The sequence below is a fragment of the Macroventuria anomochaeta genome (genome assembly GCF_010093625.1).
Source record: "Macroventuria anomochaeta strain CBS 525.71 unplaced genomic scaffold BU25scaffold_15, whole genome shotgun sequence".
Classification (NCBI taxonomy): domain Eukaryota; kingdom Fungi; phylum Ascomycota; class Dothideomycetes; order Pleosporales; family Didymellaceae; genus Macroventuria; species Macroventuria anomochaeta.
The window spans coordinates 266,645-288,568 of NW_022985376.1; the positions used below are offsets into that span (position 1 = coordinate 266,645).

Consider the following 21,924-nt stretch of genomic DNA (forward strand, 5'->3'; position numbering starts at 1 on the left):
CTGTATCCATCCAAGCCGACCAGACATGTGCAATGTGGAGCTGCAGTTGTGTTAGAGTCTTAGAAGCATGCGACACTGCAACGCCCCCGTTCCATGCATGGAAGTTACTGGTGTCACTTCTCCAAGCTTGCAATGGAAGGCCATGCAACGAGGAGACTTCTTGAAGAACGCTGCGATCGACCGGCTGCTGAATTCCCTGTGCCAGCGGTCCGTCCCGCGGTGAGGATGATCTCTTGGAAGCTTCAAAAGTGATGTGCAATATCAGAATCAGTTTCTGTCCCTTCGACTCGCCGTCACTATCTTGGGAACACCAGATCGTCGGCTCTCCCCGCGGTCTGTCCCTGCGGTCTGGCGGCTCGCACTCCGCACGTAGTGTCAAGGAGCGCGTAGTGTTAGACCTTCGTGCAAGTCACTAACGTTGCCGTGGTTGCGTAGGCAAAAGGAAAACTCCACGAAGCCCTTTTCAAATCGACGCCCGCATCGGCGTGGCGAGGTACTGACTCGAGGTGGTGGGAGAGATAAGGCGTCCTGCCCTAAGATGTGCGAAAGAACACGTCCATGCTCCTGCAGAGCACCTGTCGTGCTTCACGCCTCGCGCCTCGACGCTCGTGCGGCCGTGCCTGTGTATCTTTGTGGTGCAGCACGTGGCGGCTTACCCCAACCGAGCAGGCACATGCAAACCGTGAATCTGTTCTGTTGGGACGGAGCACTCCTTCTTTCATCCGGCCTCACTGCCCCATTCCATCACAAGTCTCCGAGAAGTCTTCCAGAAGCCGACGAGTCTTCCAGAAGCCGACAGGGCTTCACATGTGCTTGACTCGCCACACCAGTACTTCTCCTCATAACCTCAGTGGTTAAGGTCTCCAGCCAAGTGGCTTACGTTAGCCATCCGTGCGTTCTGCCGCACACCCACTCTCAACAGCAACGCCATCGGTGAGCGCAGATGGACGTCCTGCCCCTGAGCATGTCACCCGGCGAACGCGGCTCGCCTTGCAATGGGGATGGCGAAGTGCGCGAAGCACGACCGCGAGCATGTGCTCGCGATCACATATCGTTCGTTAAATGTTTGGAGTCGCAGTCTGCAACACGTCTTGTCGAGGACACCTAGCTCTAGAGCGAACCATGGCTCGGATCTGCCCTGGGTCTGTCCTTTTGGCCCATCCGTTCACGAGGTTGAAACGTGGACCACTGTTTATCTCAACCTCGACCGCTTGAATGCTGCATGCGGCTGGGAGATGACGCTAGTATCGTCCATCTATCCGCTACTCCATGCGGCTCATTGGCGCCAGGATTGTCAATGGAAGGCCCGATCGCCGCCCCAGGACGATCCAATAGGTTCCGGGGCATGCCGCAAAGTGGCGGCGAGAGAATTTCGATTTGTTCCACGCAGGGCACGGCAAATTTTTTCCAGGGTTACTGTCTTCCATTTCAGCTTGGCGAGGTTTGTCGGCATCACCCTGTGAGCCTTTCGATTCAGCTTGCAACAAGTACCCCAGGAATTGCTATCAGCGAATTCTCTCCCGCGACTACAGAGACGCCAGCATCTCTAGTGTCCACCGAAAGTTTACCAGCTCCAGGGCCCTTGTCCGTCTTCCACGATTAACTTTGCGGGTCCCGGCACCTCGTCTCGTCCCTGTGATTCCAACTTTCCTCTATCTCTACAGCAATCATCAGCCTTGTTTCACGGCGGCCTGCTATCGAGCCAGATTTAACGAACGACGGGTCTCTCGATGGACTGTCACTTGTCGTGATCACCTTCATTCATTGTCCCTTTGCAAAGCCTCGGCTCGTAAGCCGCGACATCGTGCATGATGTCAATACTTCAGCCAGAGGCATGTCCACCAGCCTATCTACAACTGTTACAACTAACAACAACAACAACAGGCCGGTATTTTTTACGGGGTGTGCTGGTTCCTAGTGATTGTACGATTAGTATCACGACGCCTCCATCGTGGAGCATGGAAACGTCTGCAGTGGGATGATTACCTGATCGTCTGCGCCATGGTACGGCGATTGGGACCTACTACCCAGGCCTTTGCTAACTAGCCCTCAGCTGACTGACACCGTCCTGCTCGTTTGCACGTCCAAAGTGGTTACCACATCATCCAACCTCATTCCACCTGATGAGGATGTTTCGCAATACTCTCAAGCCGAGATTGACTCTCGCATCTCCGGATCCAAGTATGTCCTGGTAGTAGAGCAGATGCAAATCGCCACTATCTGGCTGGTGAAAGCATGTCTACTCATCATGTACTTCCGTATGACCGCCGTACTACCGCAACGCAAGTTGGTCATTGCCACATCGATATACGTCGCCGTTACATTTATCGTCATGGAGATTCTTTACTTTGGCGTGTGGTGCCGTCCGTTCAGCCAGTACTTCGCCGTACCAACGATCTCGAGTATGTGCATTGGGTCGATTCCATGGGTTTATACTGACAGATGCAGCGCAATGTTCTGCGGCAACAAATCATCTGATTACCAACGCTGTCTTCAACATCAGTTCGGATATCATCATTCTTAGCATACCGATGCCACTTCTGTTCAGAGTCCGCTTACCGAAGAAGAACAAGCTGATTTTGATCGGCATATTCCTAATTGGACTTTTTACAGTCAGTACGTTTCTGCTTCGTCGAGCTACACTAACGGATCTAGGTTGTTGCGGCTGTACTGAACAAGTACTACTCATTCTCGAACCCGTTTGGAAGAGACTGGGTTCTGTGGTACCTCCGAGAGTCGTACACCGCTCTTTTATGCGCAAACCTGCCTCTCACATACCCCCTTATCCAACGGGTCTTCAAGTTGCGCAACTGGAACTCCTACTCAGACGAGTCCCACTCGATACGAGCATCAAATACCCGAGGAACAAACACCTTTAGTACCGCAAGAAGTCATAGCCATTGGGTGAGTCAAAGCAAACGTTCTAAGTCAAAGTACTTCCGCGATGATCTTCGGAGCGCCGAAAGCCAGGAAGACATCAACGACCCGTTCCGAAATCCAACTGCAGATGACGGGCCACAATTCATCACCAGTGCGATCGAAATGGATGGAGTGAAATCGTACGAGAAGTCGTTGACAGACTTGAGTATAGACACTCCGACGAGTTGGCGGACAGAGCAAGACCGCAAGAAAGACTTCAACTACAACGCCCCGACATGAGTTTAAAGCCCGAAGCAATACATTTTCGAGTCGTATTCCGCAGCCCATTTGCAGCATTTTCCAGAGCGACAGAAGAACAAAGCTGAACTCCCAATGCAGTTTCCCCGCGCGATCATTAGCCACCAACGCCTCAGGATATCGCCCGAACAAACACAGCCAATCTCGTGATATCGCTCTCGAAAATAGTATGCCAATGTTCCCAAATGCACCAAACGGACATTGTGATGAGTTTCCTGTGGACATCGAGCTTGTCGATACAATGCATACTCGGGGAGACTTCCAGCTCACATTAGTACGCAATATCTCTTGCAGACATTTCTGCCGAGCAGAGAGATCGAAGAATCCGCGATTTATGACGCGCAGGTGTTGCGTGCATTCGAGTACCATGATGGTAACGAGCCATCAGGGTGCATGAAGCATGACATACATCACTAGACTTCAGTGCAGCCTCGCAAATCTACCTCAAGCCGCTTCGAAGCGATTAGTATCCCTCATCCTTTACATCGATTACTACCATGCATGTTCACGACGTTCTTATCATCGGTGCCGGTCCTGCTGGACTCGCCGCTGCAGCACGACTCCGCGAGCATACACCCTCGGCAACCTTCACCGACGACGAACACCAGCGATATCACTGGATCCGAAAACACGGCCGTAAGATGAACGTCAAGAACTACAAGACCAACCAAGACTCACTATCAACATCTCGTCCTGCATCCGACACCTCCGACTGCGGCTGCAACGGCGACACAGCAGCCGGGGACACCTCCATAGACATGCTCGTCCTCGACGCAGATGGTACAGACTGGATGAGCAAGTGGAACCGATTGTTCAAGACCTTCGGTATCAACCACCTCCGCAGCCCGATGTTCTTCCAGATCGATCCTGCAGACCGTGATGCACTGCTCGGTTACGCGTATGAGAAGGGGCGTGAGAGGGAGTTGCAGGCGCTGCCGGGCTGTGCAGGGAAAGAGATCAGCAAGCACAGAAAGAAGAAGAAGTTGAATTCGAGAGGCAGATTTCCAGGATCGGGACCGGATGTGGATGAGCGAGATCGAAAGGACTACTTTACGCCGAGTACGAACCTCTTTACATCACACTGCGAAGAAGTCATCAGAAGATATGGGTTGGGTCCAGATCTGCTTCGGCAGGAGCGCGTGATGGACATAAGCTACGACGAAGCAAGTAGCTTCGATAACATCGAACATGACTGTGTCATCTCGGACGATGCATCGAACAAAAATCAAAAGATCTTTCGCGTCAAAACCGACCAGGGTGTTCGGTACGCGAATGTCGTCATACTGGCTGTAGGGCCTGGAAATGCTCCATCAATACCCTCCGTACCAGGTCTCCCAACACCAAGTCTCCACGAAGGCTACACACATGCAATGCAAATCAAGCAATTCCCACCTCCACACGTTGCCGCCAAGATCAAGGCTCGTTGCTCGACAAACATGCTCATCGTCGGCGGCGGCCTCACAAGCGTCCAGCTAGCCGACCTCGCAATCAAACGTGGTGTGACCAAGGTACACCTGCTGATGCGCGGGCCGCTGAAAGTCAAGTACTTCGACGTGGATCTCGACTGGGTCGGCAAGTTCCGCAATTTCAACCAAGCTGCGTTCTGGAGCGCGGACACGGACGAAGAGCGCTTCGAGATGATAACTCAGGCGCGGAATGGTGGCAGTATGACGCCGAGATATCGCAAGGTTCTTGATGCGCATGTGGCGAGCGGCAGGATTGTGTTGCATACTCATACCGCGCTGTCGTCTGTGGAGTGGGATTCGGGCACGAAGGTTTGGACCAATGTTAAGGTTTCGACGGATGTTCCGATCCCGGCAAATGATTATGTTGTCTTCGCAACAGGCATTCAATCTGATATCCGCACAATCCCCTTCCTGCAGACGCTCCAGCAACAACACCCTATCGACTACGTAGGTGGCCTGCCTTGTCTCAACGACGACCTGATGTGGAACGATGACGTGCCGCTCTTCATCACCGGGCGTCTTGCAGGCCTAAGGCTAGGCCCTGGGGCGCCGAATTTAGTCGGTGCGAGGATTGGTGCGGAGAGGATTGCGTGGAACGTGGAGGATGAGTTGAAGAAAATGGGTAAGCTGAAGAAGGGCGAGAGGAGAGATTCGGGGTATGAAGGGAGTGTAGATGAGTATGAGAGCTATGCGAGTGCGAGGGAGAATCGGTTTGCCGGGTTAGCTGGCATGGGTGAAGAGTAAGGCAAAACTGTCAGGGTTCAAGTGAAGTACTTGGCAGCAACATCAACCCAAAGCAAATCACGTTCCTAGCTACGCCAATAATACGACAGCTGCGACTACCGCGCCAACCAGCGGGAACAAACTCCTCACGCCCTTCAAAACTACCCATCTCTCTAACAAGCTCTCAGCCTCAGCACATCCAGAAGCCGACAACTCCCCCCCCCCCCCCTTCTCCGCCCTCCTCGCCAACTCAACCAGCCGATCAAGCTTCCCCGTCATAACAACAATCGTATACGGCACAATCCCCACCGTACTCGCCGCAGCAATCCAAAACTTCCGACTTGCCTCAACATCAACACTGCAAGTGACCCTGCTGAAGTGAGCGTGATGAAGGGATTCTGGGCGTGCTCGGTTTCGTAGGTGTGCCGCCATATTTAGAGAGTGGCAGCAATGAGGACGGCGTTTTGTTTAGTAGAGGCGAGAGAGGAGGGGATCGGGACGAGGGAGTAGGCGGAGATGCTGCCTGTAAGTGGTTAGGAGAGGAAAGGAAGAAAAGGTGTGTACGGGCCTGACCGCCGGGCGGAGCCTGTGAGGCCAACAATCTCAGCAGTGGTGGATGAAGATGTCATTTTACTATTCTGTAAGCTGGGAGTGCTTGGGAATACTACGGCCGAGGCAAGGCCAATTCTTATACTTCAGAGCCCCTGAGCAAGGCGCCCTTCAGATCGAGTTGTGATTTCCAATCTGTACAGGCACTTTCATGTATCGTGCTGTCAGGCACGCCCTGTCAAGTTTACATCCACAGTAAGATGTACTAGTTGCTTGTTTTGCCTGGATAGTCACTCTTCCCGAATCAATGACTGGCTGCCACCCACGCAGGGCGATTGCTGACAGTGCAAGACGTATGTATAGACCTCGACATCAAATTGGCGTGACAGCACGGATAGGTGAAAAATCGGCCAAAATGCCCTTAGTGCATTAACGTAATGTCTGAACTAGGGATAATGAATGATTTCTGGACATCTATGCCAGGACCACAATGCTTGTAAGTAGCGCGCCAGCAAGTGGCAGCAAGCTCCTCACACTATTAAGGAACACCCATCGCTTTAGCAGTCCTTCGGTCTCCTGGCTCTCAGATGTGGTCAACTTTTCCTTCTTCGCGTAGCGCAGTAACTTGTCGTTTGTTGACTTCATAAAGATGATCGTGTACGGAACGATGCTGACAGTCAGAGCAGCTGCGACCCAGAACAGTCTCCCGTCTTTTACGCCTGATGTACGGAGATTGCGCGCGGCCCAGCCACAGGATGCAAGAGATGATGCTGTTGCGAGGGCAATGGGTGGGGCCAGCGCAAATCCGGCTTCAAAGTTGTTTCTCCAGAGCTTGACAGCATGAGCGGCAGACAGGTTGTCTTCCTTGAGTGTTCTGGAGACTGCAGGAATGGAGATTAGGGATATGGCTGCGATGGTGCCTGGGGTTTTGGTTAGAAGATGTAGAGTTGGTGGGTCGTTCGGACTGTCGGGGTTTCGGGGTCAAGCAGCGGGCAATGTCTTGCGACTGTTCAACATACCTGACAACCATGCAGCTCCTGTCAAGCCGACGATCTTAGCGGCGCTGAATGCAGATGATGCCATTCTGTATAGTACAGATGATGGTCCAGAAGGAGGTTGAGTTCGGGCCTTGAAAGCTGGCGTGTAATGTGTGGAGAAGAAAGGAGTAGAATGTTAGAGAGACGTCGAAGTTACCGAGATAGCATCGAACAAGATTATAAGTTTACAGTGATCCCATCGGTCCCACTAATGCCGCACTCGGATCGAACTATTACCGTTGAAGCTCAGAAACTTGCGTGGTGGAATTGTGGGATCGGTACGATCGGAGCACCGGTTAGCCCGATGATCGTGCCTTCGCCGTTCTCCCAAACCTTCAAATCAACCACACTCCCATCACGCCTTGAACTCGAACGGACATCCGGTCTTCGGGTCGCAAGCGTTTCTGCCCTTCGGACAAGGCTTTTCCCACCCTGTACGGGTATTGCAGCAGTCGGCGTCCTGCACCACGAAAGTCACAGATTAGCAATGAGGTTGATCTCGAAGGTCATGGAGTCACTCACGCATTGTTGTGGAGTAATGCCGAACTTTGCACAGTAATTCTCTGTGTCTCCGGCGACATTGCAGGCGCTCTGTTGGTTGCAGGCATCGACGTTGTCCTTAGCAGTCGATCCATACATCGAGTGTTCTTGCCTTGAGACTTTCCGGGTTGCCGGATGGATGAGAAACCATACAAGGACATGGTCCGGCAACCTCGATTCTTTCCAAATCTTTAAGAGATGTCAATTCGCTGAATTTTTCGTAGTCAATATAAGAGTAGCGTGTCACATAGCCCTTAGCCTTCATCGAAGTAATTCCCACTGCTCCCTTTGGCCGACTATTGCACCTGAACTTGGCCATTGATTACCGGAGGGTACCGTGTATCAATGGCGGTAGTGAACGTGAAGCTTCCTCCTGTCTCGTCGAAAACTGGCCCTAGGCATAAGAGGAAGATTAAGAGAAGGAAGGGCAAGAATGAAAGAAGCAAGGTGCAAAATGCGCAGTATGATAAGCATCACGAACAAGACACAGAAGAGGAGAAGAAGGAAAAAGAATTCCATTTGTTCTGTGTGCTTGAGTATAACTTTGCATGGTGTATACACTACAAAATCTCTAACAGCAACGGCAAGATGACAAGCAAAGTGTTCACTGAGAAGATTCTCCCTACTCTTCAAAGTGTGCTACTTCATTGGGGTGGTGAGTAGTACTTGTACATGGACAAGGACTCATCCCACACCTGCGAAAAGATGCTTAATTACATGCAATTACATGGCTGCGAGTATATAATTGGATACTCAAAGAGTCCAGACTTGAGTATTATGGCAACCTAGGTCTCTCCATTGAAGGAGAAGTTTTACAGGCCTACCTGTTACTGTTGCGCTGGATCGTGAGTGATCAGTACGCATGTGCGGAAATATTGAAGGATTGAACTGAGGTTGTATTGGGTGAAGCTACGGACAGTACATATAGGTGAGTAGCTGTAAACAACGCTAGTGTGACGTGGCAGTCACTCTCATGGCAGGTGAGGTTCGACAGGCAGGAGCACCCTGAACCGTGACAGTTACTCTAGGAATGAAAGGATGGCGCGTTTCGATAAAGTGTGGGCAGGTTTAGACCCACGCAAGATCAACAAAACAATCAAAAAATATCCCTGGTTGGCTGATTGAATGCCAGGATGTTACAAAAGGACGTGCAACAAAATTCTAGCTGTTTTAATATGCGTTTAGGCTGTGTTTATGGTGTTGGTCCTGAGGTTTAAATTGTTGATTTTCTAGATGGCCTGAGCTTATTGTCCACTTTTTGCAAAACATGAGAGCAGGACTAACACGCATCACCACGATTGGTTTGCCGTCCCTTTTCAAGATGGCAACGTCTAACGATCTGGAGTTGCTCAATCTAGCCAGATCTGGCGCTAACGTCGAATTAGCGTAACGTAACAGTGGCGCAAGCGAGCCGCGTTAAGACTTTTGTCTCGATTTTCAACCATCTTACACGTATCTATTCCTCAGCCGCATTATCATGGCAGAATGGCGCATTAGCGACGAGCAACCGGTGAGAGAACTGGACGGCCTTGACTATGAGCGCTGTGCGGCGCTTCACAATTACATTGTCGAACTCGGCTGGACACAACGAGGCCTCGCATTGGATACTCTTGACAAACGAACATGGTGGGAATGCTATGGTGGCGATGCAGCCCTTACAATCGTTTCCAATCGTCTCGAAGCCGCCGTGATCTCGTTTCTAAAGGTTGCCTGGCATGGATTTTCGATGGAAACGGCGAGCCCGCCTCACTTGTTCCATCGGTATTTAGCCCGTCTGTGCTTCCCAGACGAGCTTTGGCAGAACGTAAACTATGCAGAAGATGAAGACAATTCGAATAAGCGATGCTTTGTCAGTCTCTACATGGCAAATGGGGCTTTGGGCGCCACTCATCCTCTAGGGCTAATCTTGGATCAAGACTACGGAATGGCCATGCAGCACATGTCAATTCGTGATACTAGCATTACTATGAATGGCCGACAAACATGGCTACCTCTTGAGACGATACTTGATGGGTTCATCGACATGATAGACCAAGGCAAAGTCCTCACGGTTGGTGAGGCATACAACGGCGAACAAGAGCGCACGGAGCCCTGGATCATGCCGTCGTACACCCAGCGGGATCTCGACGACACTCTGGAGGCCTTCCAACAACTGGTCAACACAATCCACGACAAGATGCCGTCTCAACCTCAGGACACCAAGGCAGGTCTGCTTGATCTCGTGACTGGCGGTCATCCGCAAATGCTGCCCTCTAACAGCTTCGCTTACCAATTTCTCGCCAAATCTCCAATACCCTCCTTCACCTACATCGCACCTGGCTTACGCATTGCCCAACACCAATCATTTGCCCCAGCATCAGAGCAAGCGGAGTCCAACAAGCTCTACCCACTTCTGATCTTCTCAAGCACACATTCTGCTTATCAAGAGACCCTCTGCGCGCCTTGGGGTGACCTAATACCCATCTCGCCCTTCTCCTCCAATTTCAGTACCATCTCGACCTGTGCAGCCGGCCTCTACCTTACTGAGACTGAGCCCCATCACGCCCACCCCTTCGAAGATGGCTGCAAACTCGTCCTCCCATTTCTTTTGGGCGCTAACGGATTTGCGCGAACCAGCGACGATGCATTAATAGGTGAGAATGTGCACAGCGCGGGGGACAACGCCGCAGCGAAGTTGGAACCAAGGAGTACAGAGCTTTACCAGCTGGGATTTAATCACTTCATTGCAGCGCATGACGTGCAGCTCAAGTATGTGCTGTGGAACTGGGTGGCAATGGTCGAGGAGGGAAAGTGGGAGGTTGATGCTGATGGTGTTGTAGGAGGGATAGAGAAGTGGAGGGAGGCAGATACAGAGGAGCATTGGTCTGACTATCAGCTGCCGATGAGCTGGTGAAGGGCTTTACTGAACAAGGCACTGTTTATTTTAAGATCCTCCTCAGATGTGCCCCTTGTTGGCATGGTTGCGCATTGTCGCGCGTCCGTCGTAATCGTCTTTAACCGTCAGTTCTTACGTCGTACATCTTTCTTGGTGATTTCCCATGCCCTTTTAAACCACACAGGTCAGAGCCAATCACATACGCAACCGCAATTTATATCCGGATCTTCAAGGATGCCAACACTGTCGCGATCACATATTATCCAGTCCAAACCGATAGCGGGAGGATTAGATGGGGTTCGCGCCTTTTACAGTTCTACATATGAGGATGTAGGCATTCTCAAAATCTCCAATTCGCTGGGTCAGGCGGGAAATGAAGGTAATGCAGACACGCCCTCTTAAGGGCCTCCTCTAAAGTACACACAGAGACCTAGAATCTCTTAGTCGCCCTCGTATCTGCTCTTCAAACCCTCCTCGTCATCTGCCTTCGAACAGCGGCGGCAAGAATTTACTCGATGACCTGTCAAGGCTTGTGACCACAGTCAACGCCAACAACTTCGACGTCGAACGAATAATTCCTTCCCTAAAAGCGGACCTACGCAAAGACAGCGACGATGCTATGTGGAACAGAGTCTACGACGCCGTCACCGATTCCACCCCTCGACCCCGTCTTACCTCGTCTTTCCAACAAACGCCCCTGTCCATCAACACAGCCAGCTTCGCGAATTCGACTGAGCATCGCAAACACGTAGCGATGTGCTTAAGGAGGAGCTTGGATAACTATACGTCGGGGTGGCAGGTTTCTTCGAAGCATTCTTCGAAGACGTACCAGGTCTGAGAGCGGTGGCACAGGCCGTGTTTGACAAATGTAAGGAAGGAGATAATCCGCTCTACCATGTGAAGAGCGGCTGGCAGGGCTGGCCAGAAGGGGCGAAGGAAAAGATGTCTTAAGCTGGTTCGCACCGCTTACAGACCAGCTTCTGGACTTTGTGGACGATCCGAAGGCTACCGTGGATTCGAAGTGCCGATAGTCGCAGATCTTTGTGTCTGGAGAGCTCAAGAGCAACCCGTCAGCCGACAAAACGTCCAAGGCGTGGCTTGACCTTGGCCGATATGCAAGGGAGATACCCGCTGCTCAAGACAGTCGAAGGCCTACGCGATCTTCTCAATCGTCCACCGACTGTTCCTCTAACCATCACCCACACGCACACTGAAGATACGGACGAATACAATGGCAGTAGAGCTCGGACAGGGGGATCAGCGAACGAGGTCAATGAGCCCGCAGCTTTGTACCGAGACGAGTACCGCGAGCTGGCGAGGAAAACTGGTTCTGAGCCGGAATACCGGACGTACCTCTACGATGATGTGGTGCATCGTCTCGGTCGTGGGCCTCTGTGGACAGCGCAGTCGAGTTCCTAGACATGAAGGTCAAAGGTCGACTGATCTTTAGCGTGACACCCGTGTGACTCGGATCTCAGGGTTTTAGGTGTTCGCGAACACCAAACTTCTGGCATGCCCATAAGTGAGGCACTTCTGCTCAATGGCACAACTCTTGAATGCTTTGCCTCTACCTACACGGCATCCCAACAAGATAGTCAACACAGCATCGAACACATGAGACTTTTATATATAGAAGACGGTAACCAAATCGGAGGGGACCTGGCCTATGATGTGGCAAACAATCGTCTTGAACATTTCTGGTTGATGCCAACGTTTGTTCAATGGAGAAATATGAATGCCGGCTTGCCGATGTGTTACTGCTCGATGGTCAAGGGAGTCATGGAATACTCCTCGGTAGCGCATTTTCGAAAGACTGGGCGCGGGGTCCGTTTCTGATGTACGATGGTTCAACCACTGCAAGAAATGACGACTTGTGCTTATCGTGAATTCTCTGCTGCACAACACGGGCCTTCCGGAAAAGCAGAACAAATAAGCAGCAAGCGTTTCAGCGTTTCAGCGTTTCAGAGGACTGCTTGTGAAGGATTTCAGCCAATGCGGCAAGCAGTTATCTGATGTTGGTGGCAGTGACTTTCACCTGTCCTTTTGACACGCTTAGCTCAGAAATCATCTCGAACGCTCACGCTTCGTCCATCTACCCACCGCGGCCGTCTAGCTCCTACTCCAGGTGCCCCTTCTTGCAAGTGCTCACTCGTCCGGTCTCGGCGGTCGCGCATTCGGACATAGGAAGGCGGAAGCACATCACCGTTAGATAGTCGCAGTTGCCCCACACCTGGCCCCCACCAACGCCCTGCGACTACGATTACATATATACAGGGCGCGCCGCTTCAACCTTCGAGATCTCTCACTTTGGACCCCCGACTGCATTCGTCGATACCAAATCGAGTCAATCCATCCCTCAGTTTTACATATATTTTAATGGTCGCGATGGGAGGCGGACCTGAACTACCGTCCAAGACGGCCTCAAAAGAGAAGGAGCTGCTCCTTGCTGTACTGCCATGGCCGAGAGCACAGTGCCAGAAGGGCATAGATGCACTGGAAAAGGAGTTTGGTCATCTCGAAGTCCAGCACTACTACTCACACTTCGAAAACGGCAAGGTCACTGTCGACGATATCCCTGAGGGTCTGCCAGCCAAAGCATCCTACATAGCGACCCTATTCTGGCTTCCCAAGACCGCAGACGATATTCCAAAGACTAAGCTCATTCAGTTCTTCTCCGCGGGCACGAATCATGTTGATAAGCATCCGATTTATACGGACTCGAAGATCCCGCTGTGCAGCGCGAATGGCGTGCACGGCCCACAGATCGCCGAGTGGGTGGTCATGATGGATCTGGTGCATAGTCATAATTACACGACGCTGTATGACTTGCAGAAGAAGCAGGAGTGGAATCAGAGGATTGGCATGAATGTTAGTGATCGTGTGGGGAAGAGGGTGGCTATTCTTGGATACGGAAGCATTGGGCGGCAGGGTACGTTTGAGACAAATGTTCTTTTCGAGGTCTAATTGCATTGGAATAGGCTGACTGACTTTTGGTAGTGGCGAGAGTTGCTAAAGCAATGGGGATGGATGTCATTGCGTATACGGCGAGCCCGCGCAAAACGGAGGAGAGTAAGAGGGATAATGGGTATATCGTTCCTGGCACTGGGGATCCGGATGGCAGTCTGCCCAGCGCATGGTACAGCGGCACAGATAAGGAGGATTTGCACAACTTCTTGAAGCAAGAGATTGATCTGCTGGTTATTGGCGTGCCATTGACGTAAGTGTACCGCCTCTCAAACTGATCAGTCGCGTGGCTTACAGTCCTATAGCAAGTACACGACGCATCTACTCTCCACAGATGAGTTCGAACTTCTGCACAAGAGCAACCCGCGCGGCACATATATCGCCAATATCGCACGTGGTCCGATCATTGACCAGAAGGCATTGATCAAAGCGTTGGAGACGAAGCAGATCCGCGGCGCTGCCTTGGATGTTACCGACCCGGAGCCACTTCCCAAAGACGACCCTCTCTGGACGGCACCCAATGTCTTGATCACGCCGCATGTCAGTGGCGCCAGTGATGCATATGCGGAGCGAGCATTCCAAGTGCTGGCCGAGAACATCAGGAGAGAACGAAGTGGCAGGGAATTGGTCAACGAAGTGAACCGCGATAGAGGGTATTAACACGCATCACCGTAGCCTATCTTGACTTTTATCCAAGCCTACTCCGGCTCCTGATCCTTCCACTTCTCCCTCACAGCATTTACATCCATCTCACAAGCCTCCGCATGCCTCAACACAGCCCTCGCTTTCTTCACTACCGGCACGTCAATCATCTTACCTTCCAGCGTCCACGCCCCTCTCCCCGCCTTATCCGCCCTCTCATCCGCAATCACGACTCTCGCCGCCCACTCAACCTCTTTCTCCCCGGGGCTAAACGCCTTGTGACACACCGCGACCTGACTGGGATGTATGCACTGCTTCCCATTGAAGCCCATCCCCTTCCCATTCAAGCACTCCTCTTCGAGTGTCTTCAACCCCACATCCCCCTTGTAACTCGTGCACACCAAGTCAATCGTACTCGGCAGCAGCGCCGCGCGCGCCGCCGTCGCAATCGCGCTCCTCGCATACAGGAACTCTGTCAGCGAGGGCGTCCGCGTGAGACTCATATCCTTCGCGAAGTCCTCTGCTGCGAACACCAGCCCGTCGAGGTAGGGCGATGCTTCACAGATCTCCTTGAGGTTCTGGATCGCTTTTGCCGACTCGATGAGCGCAATGATGCTTACTGGCTGCTTCCCCGCTCCCACCTTGCTGGGATCGCCTGGATGTCTGTCTGGTGAGAGGTGCCGTATGACGTCTGTCACGAAGTGCAGGTCCGCGGCGCTTTCGCACTTGGGCAGCATGATGGCGTCGAGGTGTTCGCCTCTCAGGACTTCTGTAAGGTCGTCGAGGGCGAGACCCGTGTCTACGCTGTTTATGCGCACGCACATCTCCTTGATGCCGGTAGGGCGCGGTCTGGACAGGATGGAGCGTAAGTTTGAGCGTGCGGAGGCTTTGAGTGAGGGCGCGACGGAGTCTTCGAGGTCGTAGGTCACGTTATCGGCGTGCATGGCGAAGGATTTCTCGAGCATCTTTTGCGAGGATGCTGGGACTGGGTGCTGTTAGCTGCCGCTGGAGAGATGGAGCTGGGAGGGTGAATGTACCGTACATGCACGCCCGCCGGATAATTGGGGTTGCCATTGCTACCAGGTTTACCTCGAGTCTCAGTCGTCCAAAGGCACGATTAGAGTCAACGAGAGGATTGATCGCAACGACCAGCCAAAGTACTCCCGGCTATCTCCCGGCTATATGATGTCGCGCTCAGATCGTGTGGGGAAGGGAGCTCAAGCTCACACGCCGACCGCCGACGGACGCTAAGTCGCGTACCTGAGCCTCAGTGATGACACGCGGCTAACTTATCTCGCACATCCGCATCTCGCACATCCGCAGCTCGCAGCCAGCAGCACACAGCAACCCACACTCCGCCATGGAAACGGCACAACAAGCCCCCGCGCCCGGCGCGCTGAGCTGGAAACTCAGCACCCACCCCATAACACTGCTCACCTTTCTGTTCTTCCGCATCTGTACGCCCCAATCAATACCTTCCAGGCATCCCCCCTCGTTGCTGGCGCAGCATAGCTAACATAACTTGCCAGCTTCGCTCCTCGTGTACATCCTCGGCCTGCGCCTCCTAACCTTCAACTTCGTCATGATCTTCATCATCACCATCCTGCTGCTCGCCATCGACTTCTACTACCTCAAGAACATCGCCGGCCGCCGGCTGGTCGGGCTGCGCTGGTGGAACGAAGTCGACACGGCGACGGGCGAAGGGCGGTGGGTGTTTGAGTCTGCCGACCCAGAGACGAGGGAGGTGAATGCGACGGATAAGCGCTTCTTTTGGATTGCGCTGTATGCGCAGCCCGTGCTGTGGATTCTGCTCGCGATATTGGCGCTGGTCAGTTTGGAGTTTATTTGGCTGACGCTTGTTGGTGAGTTGTTCTGCTTATCTGAGGTCGGGGGAAAGAGGGGTTGTGGAGGAGTCGCTAACAAGGGGACAGTTATTGCGCTTGTTCTTACGATTACGAATACGCTTGCGTTCTCGAGGTGCGATAAGTTTAGCCAGGCGAGCGGCTTTGCGTCGAATGCGATATATGGATCTGGCCTGGCGAGAAGTCTGGCTGGTGGTGTTATCGGTGGTTTGTTCAGGCGATGATCAAGCGGAGAAGATTGTACTGCGACAAAAGCGAGCGTTGGGCGCTGTAAGAGCAGGCATGGCGCATGGAGTTTCAGGGTCACAAAGCATGATTGAAAGATATCCTACGAGATGGCGGTCAAGCTTGGTGTTATATTGAGCATATGTACGCTAAGTCGCTTCATATATATGCAAGGATACGCCGGCTGTCGTTGCGCTACGTATGATGCGTGCTGTTATTGTGTGCTCTGTCGACCCCTCTCGGTCAGAGTCAAGTGTCAACCTGGTCTTGAGCCGGTCGAATGGATAGGTTACCAGCAGCCTATTTCTGGTACACCAGCTTGTACTTGAACTGCGTTGGGAACGACTTGTCGGTGAGGAGGATTTCCTCGCCGTCCTCAACCAGATCGCTCAGCTTCTTCTCAAGATTGGGACGAGTCTGCTCTTCTAGGCCAGCCATTTGCATGTACAGCGACTTTTCACCGGTGCGGATCGAAGGCTTCTTGAGCTGACTGCGACTTATCAGTATTTGGAATTTCAAATCGGAGACCAAGACTGAGACTTACGCTTCAGGCCTCTCCGCTAGTCCATCAATGAACTCTTGCAGTGTGATGTTGGGATTGACTGGCAGTGGTCGTGCGATGTTACCAGCGCCGCAGACAGGGCAGTCGTCCTTCTTTTGGTGTTCAAACGTGTATGTATAGACGCTGTCGTCGCCAGTGTACATCATGTAGTTTGCGGTCTCTGGGTAACCGAGGAAGGGATTTGTGTTTGTCGCGATCTTGAACGCCTCGTTGCAGCAGCTTGCAGCGACGATGGCGTTTGTCGAAGCGATAGCTGGGATGATGTTCTTCACCACACCCTGTGTCATCGAGTATGTGACACCTTCAATATTGAACTCTTGAGCGCGCTTGAGGGCCTTCTGGAACAGCCAGGTGATGTGCTCCGGGTCGTCGTTATCGAGCGTGATCTCTTTGCGCTCCTCCTCCCATGCAATGATGTGCGCCCACTCGATGCAGTGCTGTGGTTGACGGGGGATGGTCGCAAGTGTGCAGAGTGGGACAGCAGCACGTGGAGCGTGCATGTCGAGCTGGCACTCGATACAGCTGGTCATTGTGGGCAGAATAACCCTCGCCTGGCCCTTGAAGCCTTCAGTACCACCATCTACCAACGGCTTCAGAGAGTCTGGGTCGTTCTCATCTACCATGCCGACAAGTGTCGCATTGATCCATCGACGGGCCTCGATGCTGTCCAAACCGCATACTATCATGGCGAACTGCATGTAGTACGCTTCATCCTTGTCTTGAATCTTGCCGCAATAAGGTGTAATCTTGACACCCTTGACGCGCTTCTCGACGAAGCGAGCTGCGACCTCGGCTTTGTAGCTGCCAACATCTGCCTGGCGGAAGAGGAATTGTCGGTTCAGGTTGCTGACATCGATGGTGTCCATATCAATCACGTGGATATCTTTGAAGCCAGAAAGTGCTAGGTTCTTGAGAATCTCACATCCAAGACCGCCGGCTCCACTGAGGTTATGTTATTGGAAGGTATGTGATGGAGTGGGACAGACTCACATGACTCTGGACATAATTAGCTTTTCAAAACTTCATGTTCGGAATTCGGTGTTCACGCACAGTACTTTGGCTCTGCTCAAGCTCTCGATGACAGTCTCGCCCGGCATGAACGCATCAGGATCCGTGAACGGCCCGCTTCGTGTCAAGATGTTGTCCAGGTACTTCCTACATCACGTCACATTAGCAATCAAAAAACGTGTGAGATTGTAGACTTACCATCGCGCTCGTGGGCTTGCTGTTGTACCAGACACAGGATTCTGAGCTTCTATCGACATCTTGCGGGCTGTTCAGAGAAAGGAAGTGAAGAGATCAAGTTGAGCAAAACGGAGGATGTAGGCATCGGTGTTAGATGGAGTTTAGCGCTGCCAAGAGCCTAATATCATCTAGGGCAAGATTTGCCGAAGGCAAACATGCAGTGAGCCTCTAGACATTCACTTGAACAACTATCGACCTCCCGAGATAACCTTGAAATCATCAGGAGCGTGTAGTGCATGTTGAGGCCAAACGCACCGATGGCGAGCACGAGCAGATGAAGTCTACTTGATAACCACTCACAAGTTCTCCGACTTTAGCGCATCACTTGTGAGTCGTGGAAATGACTTCTCTACGTGCTTGAACTAATCTGACCATTTCAAGGCGACATATCGATCAAGTGTACGATCACAATGGCTGGCTTCCTCACCGCCGTTTCCACCAAGAAGATTGTCTCCAAGCCAGCAATCGGACAGATTCAAGACCTGAGCATCCAAGATGCAGCTACTATCGATTCACCGCAATCAGCACTACAGGCTCTGAGGAAACAACCCAGTCAAGGAATAGTGACCAATGTTCTGACTTTCCTCAACAGCCCGAAAGTCAGCCTTATCATCTCAGGGCCAGTGTATGCAAGCATAGCACATGAGCTTGTTAGCAATATAATACCGACCTTCTGGAGAGTACTCAAACAACGTTCCAAAGATGCTCAAAGCCTTTCCTCGATACTACACAATCCTACCGGAATCGGGCATCTGCTCACTAGACTGCGTTTGCTCATTGCAGAGAGTAGGAAGAAGAAAGCCGCTGGGACTGCGCAGGATGTGTTGGAGTTCATCGAAGATACGTTGGATGTGCTCGGTCGAGTCCTGAGCGGTGATGATGTATCGTACTCTATTTGGAAGGAGATCCAAGCCTTCGGCAAGAACGACATACAGAAGAAGCTCATGTGGAAGGAGTTCCTTGCGCAGGTAGCATCAGGCCGAATATTGTCGATCAGAGCTGAGGCCGAAGATGTTCTGAAAGAAAAAGGGGTCGGAAGCTCATCTTCGAGCGGTAACGACCTCGCGGATTGGCTTGGGCGTAACATTGTCCACATGTTGACTGTTGGGGACAAGGGTGAGACGTACGTTACAGCTTTGACCGAACTTAGCGCCAAAACACTGAGTCTGGGGTATACAGGTAAGACGACCCGTCTGAGATTGGGAAATGTCACTGACCAACAAATAAGACCGCCTCGTCGCTAATATCCTCGCCATTGTTATCGAGCAGGACCAAGTGAACCGATTCGCAGATCTCGTAGGCCGGCTGAAGGCATTCGAGCAACGAAAGTACTGCAATGCTGTAATCGTCTACATCACAAAGCACTTCTTTCAGTCGGAGATTGTTAGCAAAGAGGACATACCTATCGACCCATCACCTGTGATCTCGGGCGCGGCATGTCTATTGAGCAGTTTCGTCAAGGACAACGAGATCTTGATGGATCATCTTATCTCTTCGCTTACAAGTTCTACCGTTCCGGCCCTAGAAGAATCACTTGCCATTCGTCGTACTGTGATTGCCACATTGGCTCAAGATGAAGGTCAGCATCGAAAGTCCAATCTATTAGCCAGACACTAACACCATGTAGACAAGCTACAAACGCTATTTGAGAACTGTATCAAGACCTTTGGAGGCTCTGTTTATGTCAAGCATACACCAGTTTTGCAACAAGAAGGTCAGTAACCGCTTCACATACCGCTGAATGTGCGTTAACATTTGTCAGCTCTTGCGCAGACATCAGCGTTATGTTGCGGCTATGTACAACGAACACAACCCATGTTCGTAACTATGATGGCGAAATCAACGTATCAAGTTAACGGTATGTCGAACCGCATCGGGGCAGCATCTCCTCGAGCTCGCTTCCTCGGAATCGCTGTTGGCACGGCAATCTCAAAGATGGTGGATAAGCCTGAGCTTCAGCTGAAGATCGAGCTTGAGGGAAGTGAGGCAACGGAGGCGAAGTGGTATGAACGTCTTACCAAGGTGGATGACAAGATTGGAAGCATCTTAGACCTCCAGAAGAAGCAGGCAACTGCATTCCCTACGAGTGGACCAGCATCCACACCTAAGCCAGCGGCCAAAGCTCCAAAGCCTCCGGTAATCACTGAGATTCAAGGCCCCCGTGTCATTGAGGTGCTTTCTGAGTCCGAGGATGAAGACGCAGACCTGATGGCTTACAGTAAGCCAGACTCGGATCCGGAGGACGATGATGAGGATCCTGCAGCTATCAACCGTAACAAGCCTACCGCGCCCGTGTACATCAGGGATCTCGTTGCAGATCTTCGAGATCAGGAGAATTACGATCGTCACGAGCTCGCCCTATCTACTGCTACATCGTTGATACGACGCAAAACCAATTTCGGCACGGAAGTCGTAGATCACCTCGAAGAACTTGCCACGACATTGACTGGTCTTCAAAATGGCCTGGAACTGGAGAACTTCGCGCAGCAAAGGCAGCAGGCACTGATCGCCGTGCTTCTTGTGCGACCAGCACAAATGGCGCGATGGTTCGCACGGTCATTCTTCTCAGGCGACTACAGTCTCACGCAACGCATAGCTATGCTCACTACACTCGGCCTTGGAGCGCGCGAGCTCGCTGGCATGAAGAATACATCCACAGACGATTTCATCCCGGCAACACCCTCCTTCCCTAGCAAGCAACTACCACCACATCTGCACAAGATGTATACAGAGGAAAAGGCCGCAAACCCGGTTTCTAAACTCACGAGCAGTATGGCACGCGCCATGCTCTCACCGATCGCTTCCCAAGCAGCCGACACACTCAGCGGGCCCAACATCCTCAAAGTGCGCACCTTTAGCTCGCGCATGGAAGTCGAAGCAGCGCGCAAGAAGCCAATACCCAACGCTCTTGCACAGATCGTCGCTGACAACTTCTTCTTTCCACTGACCGGTCGCTGGTGGCTGCAGATCCGATCCAGCAGCGACTCGATCTACAGCTCTACACATCTCCTCCCGCCATTCCTGCAGACTTTGTCGCTACTGTTGAACGCATCAGGACCAAACACGCTGTCTTTGCCGCAGATGACGCGCGAGTATTGGGATCTTTTGCTCTCCGTGAGAGGCCTAGCAAGCAACGACAAAGCGATCCTGGGTGCGCTGCTGTTCGGGTTTCTGATGTTGCTAGAAACGAACGAGAATAAGGAGAGACTGGCTACAGAGCAGGGCAAGGAATTGATGGAGACGCAAGCGTGGGTCAAAATGGTGTTTGAGGGTCTTGGTGCTGGCAGCGAGGAAGATGAGAGGATCAGGGTGTTGGCGGCTGGTGTTGTAATAAGGTGTCAGGAAGTCGTAGAGAAGTATCAGCGCAGGATGGCGGGAGCGTTGATGGACTACTAATAGAGCATCGAAGATATGGAGCTCCGCTATAGAAGATATATGGCCAGCACCATGTTGCAGGAGCATGTTGGATGCAGGCTGACCAAGTAATACAATCATTCGTCTTAACACGTTGCGCACAGAAACAGCAGCAGAACATAGAAAATTATGTGCATCAACACAACAGCCTGCAACTACTGGTTGCCAACTCAAGCACTACTCTCGCATCATTAATCTTCTTCCTCAACGCCCTGTGCATGGCAGCAGCATCAATGAAAAAGTACCCTCCTCGTACGAGGAAAGAACGCCAGCAAAAATTGCGCCGGCGGCGTCCCCGAAGGAAAGCCGTACCCCAACCAGTCCGCGCTGTGCAATGCAGCTGATCAAGGTAGAGGAAGCAGAAACATGACCCTGCCCCTCCCAACAAGGTAAGTATGCTTTCTTAGAGAAGGGGCGACCGAAGGGGGGTTTATATATGTGTTGGGTGTGGCCCCTGCGTCTAGTGTGTGGGAAGGCAACAAGTTCCCGTGACCGGAGAATGAAGGGGGCTGGGGGCACGGTTGTTTGGCGCAACCTGATTCTGGATCCAGGGTGGTCATTGCATCACGGATTCATGGTCTTCGCTTTAGACATGCAGGGCGTCGAGCAGAAAATTTTGTACGACCTATTGTTGTGAAAATCA

The 21,924-nt window shown here is 52.1% G+C and overlaps 12 protein-coding genes across 12 annotated transcripts; 8 read left to right on the forward strand and 4 right to left on the reverse strand.

Annotated features, from left to right (window-relative positions):
• The first annotated feature begins 746 nt into the window (after positions 1–746).
• BU25DRAFT_410502 (uncharacterized protein) lies at positions 747–1,846 on the forward strand. Its single transcript, XM_033706310.1, has one exon. The coding sequence runs from the start codon at positions 996–998 to the stop codon at positions 1,461–1,463; it is 468 nt and encodes a 155-aa protein (XP_033562044.1). The 5' UTR covers positions 747–995; the 3' UTR covers positions 1,464–1,846.
• Positions 1,637–3,417, forward strand: BU25DRAFT_45440 (uncharacterized protein). Its single transcript, XM_033709865.1, has 5 exons — positions 1,637–1,832; positions 1,885–2,004; positions 2,054–2,402; positions 2,449–2,612; positions 2,656–3,417. The coding sequence occupies exons 1-5, from the start codon at positions 1,809–1,811 to the stop codon at positions 3,157–3,159; spliced, it is 1,161 nt and encodes a 386-aa protein (XP_033562045.1). The 5' UTR covers positions 1,637–1,808; the 3' UTR covers positions 3,160–3,417.
• A 257-nt stretch (positions 3,418–3,674) lies between these two features.
• On the forward strand, positions 3,675–5,387 carry BU25DRAFT_392242 (nucleotide-binding domain-containing protein; the record flags this gene model as incomplete). The annotated part of the gene is made up of 1 exon (XM_033704646.1): positions 3,675–5,387. One exon carries the CDS (start codon positions 3,675–3,677, stop codon positions 5,385–5,387), a length of 1,713 nt encoding a protein of 570 aa, XP_033562046.1.
• Positions 5,388–5,421: 34 nt separating this feature from the next.
• BU25DRAFT_45343 (uncharacterized protein) lies at positions 5,422–6,120 on the reverse strand. Its single transcript, XM_033709813.1, has 2 exons — positions 5,940–6,120; positions 5,422–5,885 (listed from the first exon to the last, which is right to left on the reverse strand). The coding sequence occupies exon 2, from the start codon at positions 5,796–5,798 to the stop codon at positions 5,457–5,459; it is 342 nt and encodes a 113-aa protein (XP_033562047.1). The 5' UTR covers positions 5,799–5,885; positions 5,940–6,120; the 3' UTR covers positions 5,422–5,456.
• Positions 6,121–6,389: 269 nt separating this feature from the next.
• Positions 6,390–6,998, reverse strand: BU25DRAFT_421375 (DUF1772-domain-containing protein; the record flags this gene model as incomplete). Its single annotated transcript, XM_033708083.1, has 2 exons — positions 6,390–6,835; positions 6,935–6,998. 2 exons carry the CDS (start codon positions 6,996–6,998, stop codon positions 6,390–6,392), a joined length of 510 nt encoding a protein of 169 aa, XP_033562048.1.
• Positions 6,999–8,876: 1,878 nt separating this feature from the next.
• On the forward strand, positions 8,877–10,385 carry BU25DRAFT_392248 (uncharacterized protein; the record flags this gene model as incomplete). Its single annotated transcript, XM_033704647.1, has 1 exon — positions 8,877–10,385. Exon 1 carries the CDS (start codon positions 8,970–8,972, stop codon positions 10,383–10,385), a length of 1,416 nt encoding a protein of 471 aa, XP_033562049.1. The 5' UTR covers positions 8,877–8,969.
• Positions 10,386–11,480: 1,095 nt separating this feature from the next.
• BU25DRAFT_458258 (uncharacterized protein) lies at positions 11,481–11,786 on the forward strand (the record flags this gene model as incomplete). The annotated part of the gene is made up of 1 exon (XM_033710190.1): positions 11,481–11,786. The coding sequence occupies one exon, from the start codon at positions 11,481–11,483 to the stop codon at positions 11,784–11,786; it is 306 nt and encodes a 101-aa protein (XP_033562050.1).
• Positions 11,787–12,662: 876 nt separating this feature from the next.
• Positions 12,663–14,010, forward strand: BU25DRAFT_45645 (uncharacterized protein). Its single transcript, XM_033710028.1, has 3 exons — positions 12,663–13,296; positions 13,365–13,584; positions 13,637–14,010. The coding sequence occupies exons 1-3, from the start codon at positions 12,744–12,746 to the stop codon at positions 13,989–13,991; spliced, it is 1,128 nt and encodes a 375-aa protein (XP_033562051.1). The 5' UTR covers positions 12,663–12,743; the 3' UTR covers positions 13,992–14,010.
• Positions 13,976–15,177, reverse strand: BU25DRAFT_367299 (citrate lyase). Its single transcript, XM_033703865.1, has 2 exons — positions 15,011–15,177; positions 13,976–14,958 (listed from the first exon to the last, which is right to left on the reverse strand). Exons 1-2 carry the CDS (start codon positions 15,045–15,047, stop codon positions 14,030–14,032), a joined length of 966 nt encoding a protein of 321 aa, XP_033562052.1. The 5' UTR covers positions 15,048–15,177; the 3' UTR covers positions 13,976–14,029.
• A 156-nt stretch (positions 15,178–15,333) lies between these two features.
• On the forward strand, positions 15,334–16,249 carry BU25DRAFT_491020 (golgi apparatus membrane protein-like protein tvp23; the record flags this gene model as incomplete). Its single annotated transcript, XM_033711530.1, has 3 exons — positions 15,334–15,430; positions 15,503–15,835; positions 15,905–16,249. 3 exons carry the CDS (start codon positions 15,334–15,336, stop codon positions 16,057–16,059), a joined length of 585 nt encoding a protein of 194 aa, XP_033562053.1. The 3' UTR covers positions 16,060–16,249.
• BU25DRAFT_367304 (uncharacterized protein) lies at positions 16,177–17,887 on the reverse strand (the record flags this gene model as incomplete). Its single annotated transcript, XM_033703866.1, has 4 exons — positions 16,177–16,550; positions 16,605–17,570; positions 17,673–17,777; positions 17,829–17,887. The coding sequence occupies 4 exons, from the start codon at positions 17,885–17,887 to the stop codon at positions 16,361–16,363; spliced, it is 1,320 nt and encodes a 439-aa protein (XP_033562054.1). The 3' UTR covers positions 16,177–16,360.
• A 162-nt stretch (positions 17,888–18,049) lies between these two features.
• BU25DRAFT_448330 (uncharacterized protein) lies at positions 18,050–21,664 on the forward strand. Its single transcript, XM_033709595.1, has 5 exons — positions 18,050–18,194; positions 18,249–19,046; positions 19,096–19,446; positions 19,495–19,581; positions 19,630–21,664. The coding sequence occupies exons 2-5, from the start codon at positions 18,278–18,280 to the stop codon at positions 21,261–21,263; spliced, it is 2,841 nt and encodes a 946-aa protein (XP_033562055.1). The 5' UTR covers positions 18,050–18,194; positions 18,249–18,277; the 3' UTR covers positions 21,264–21,664.
• The last annotated feature ends 260 nt before the right edge of the window (positions 21,665–21,924 follow it).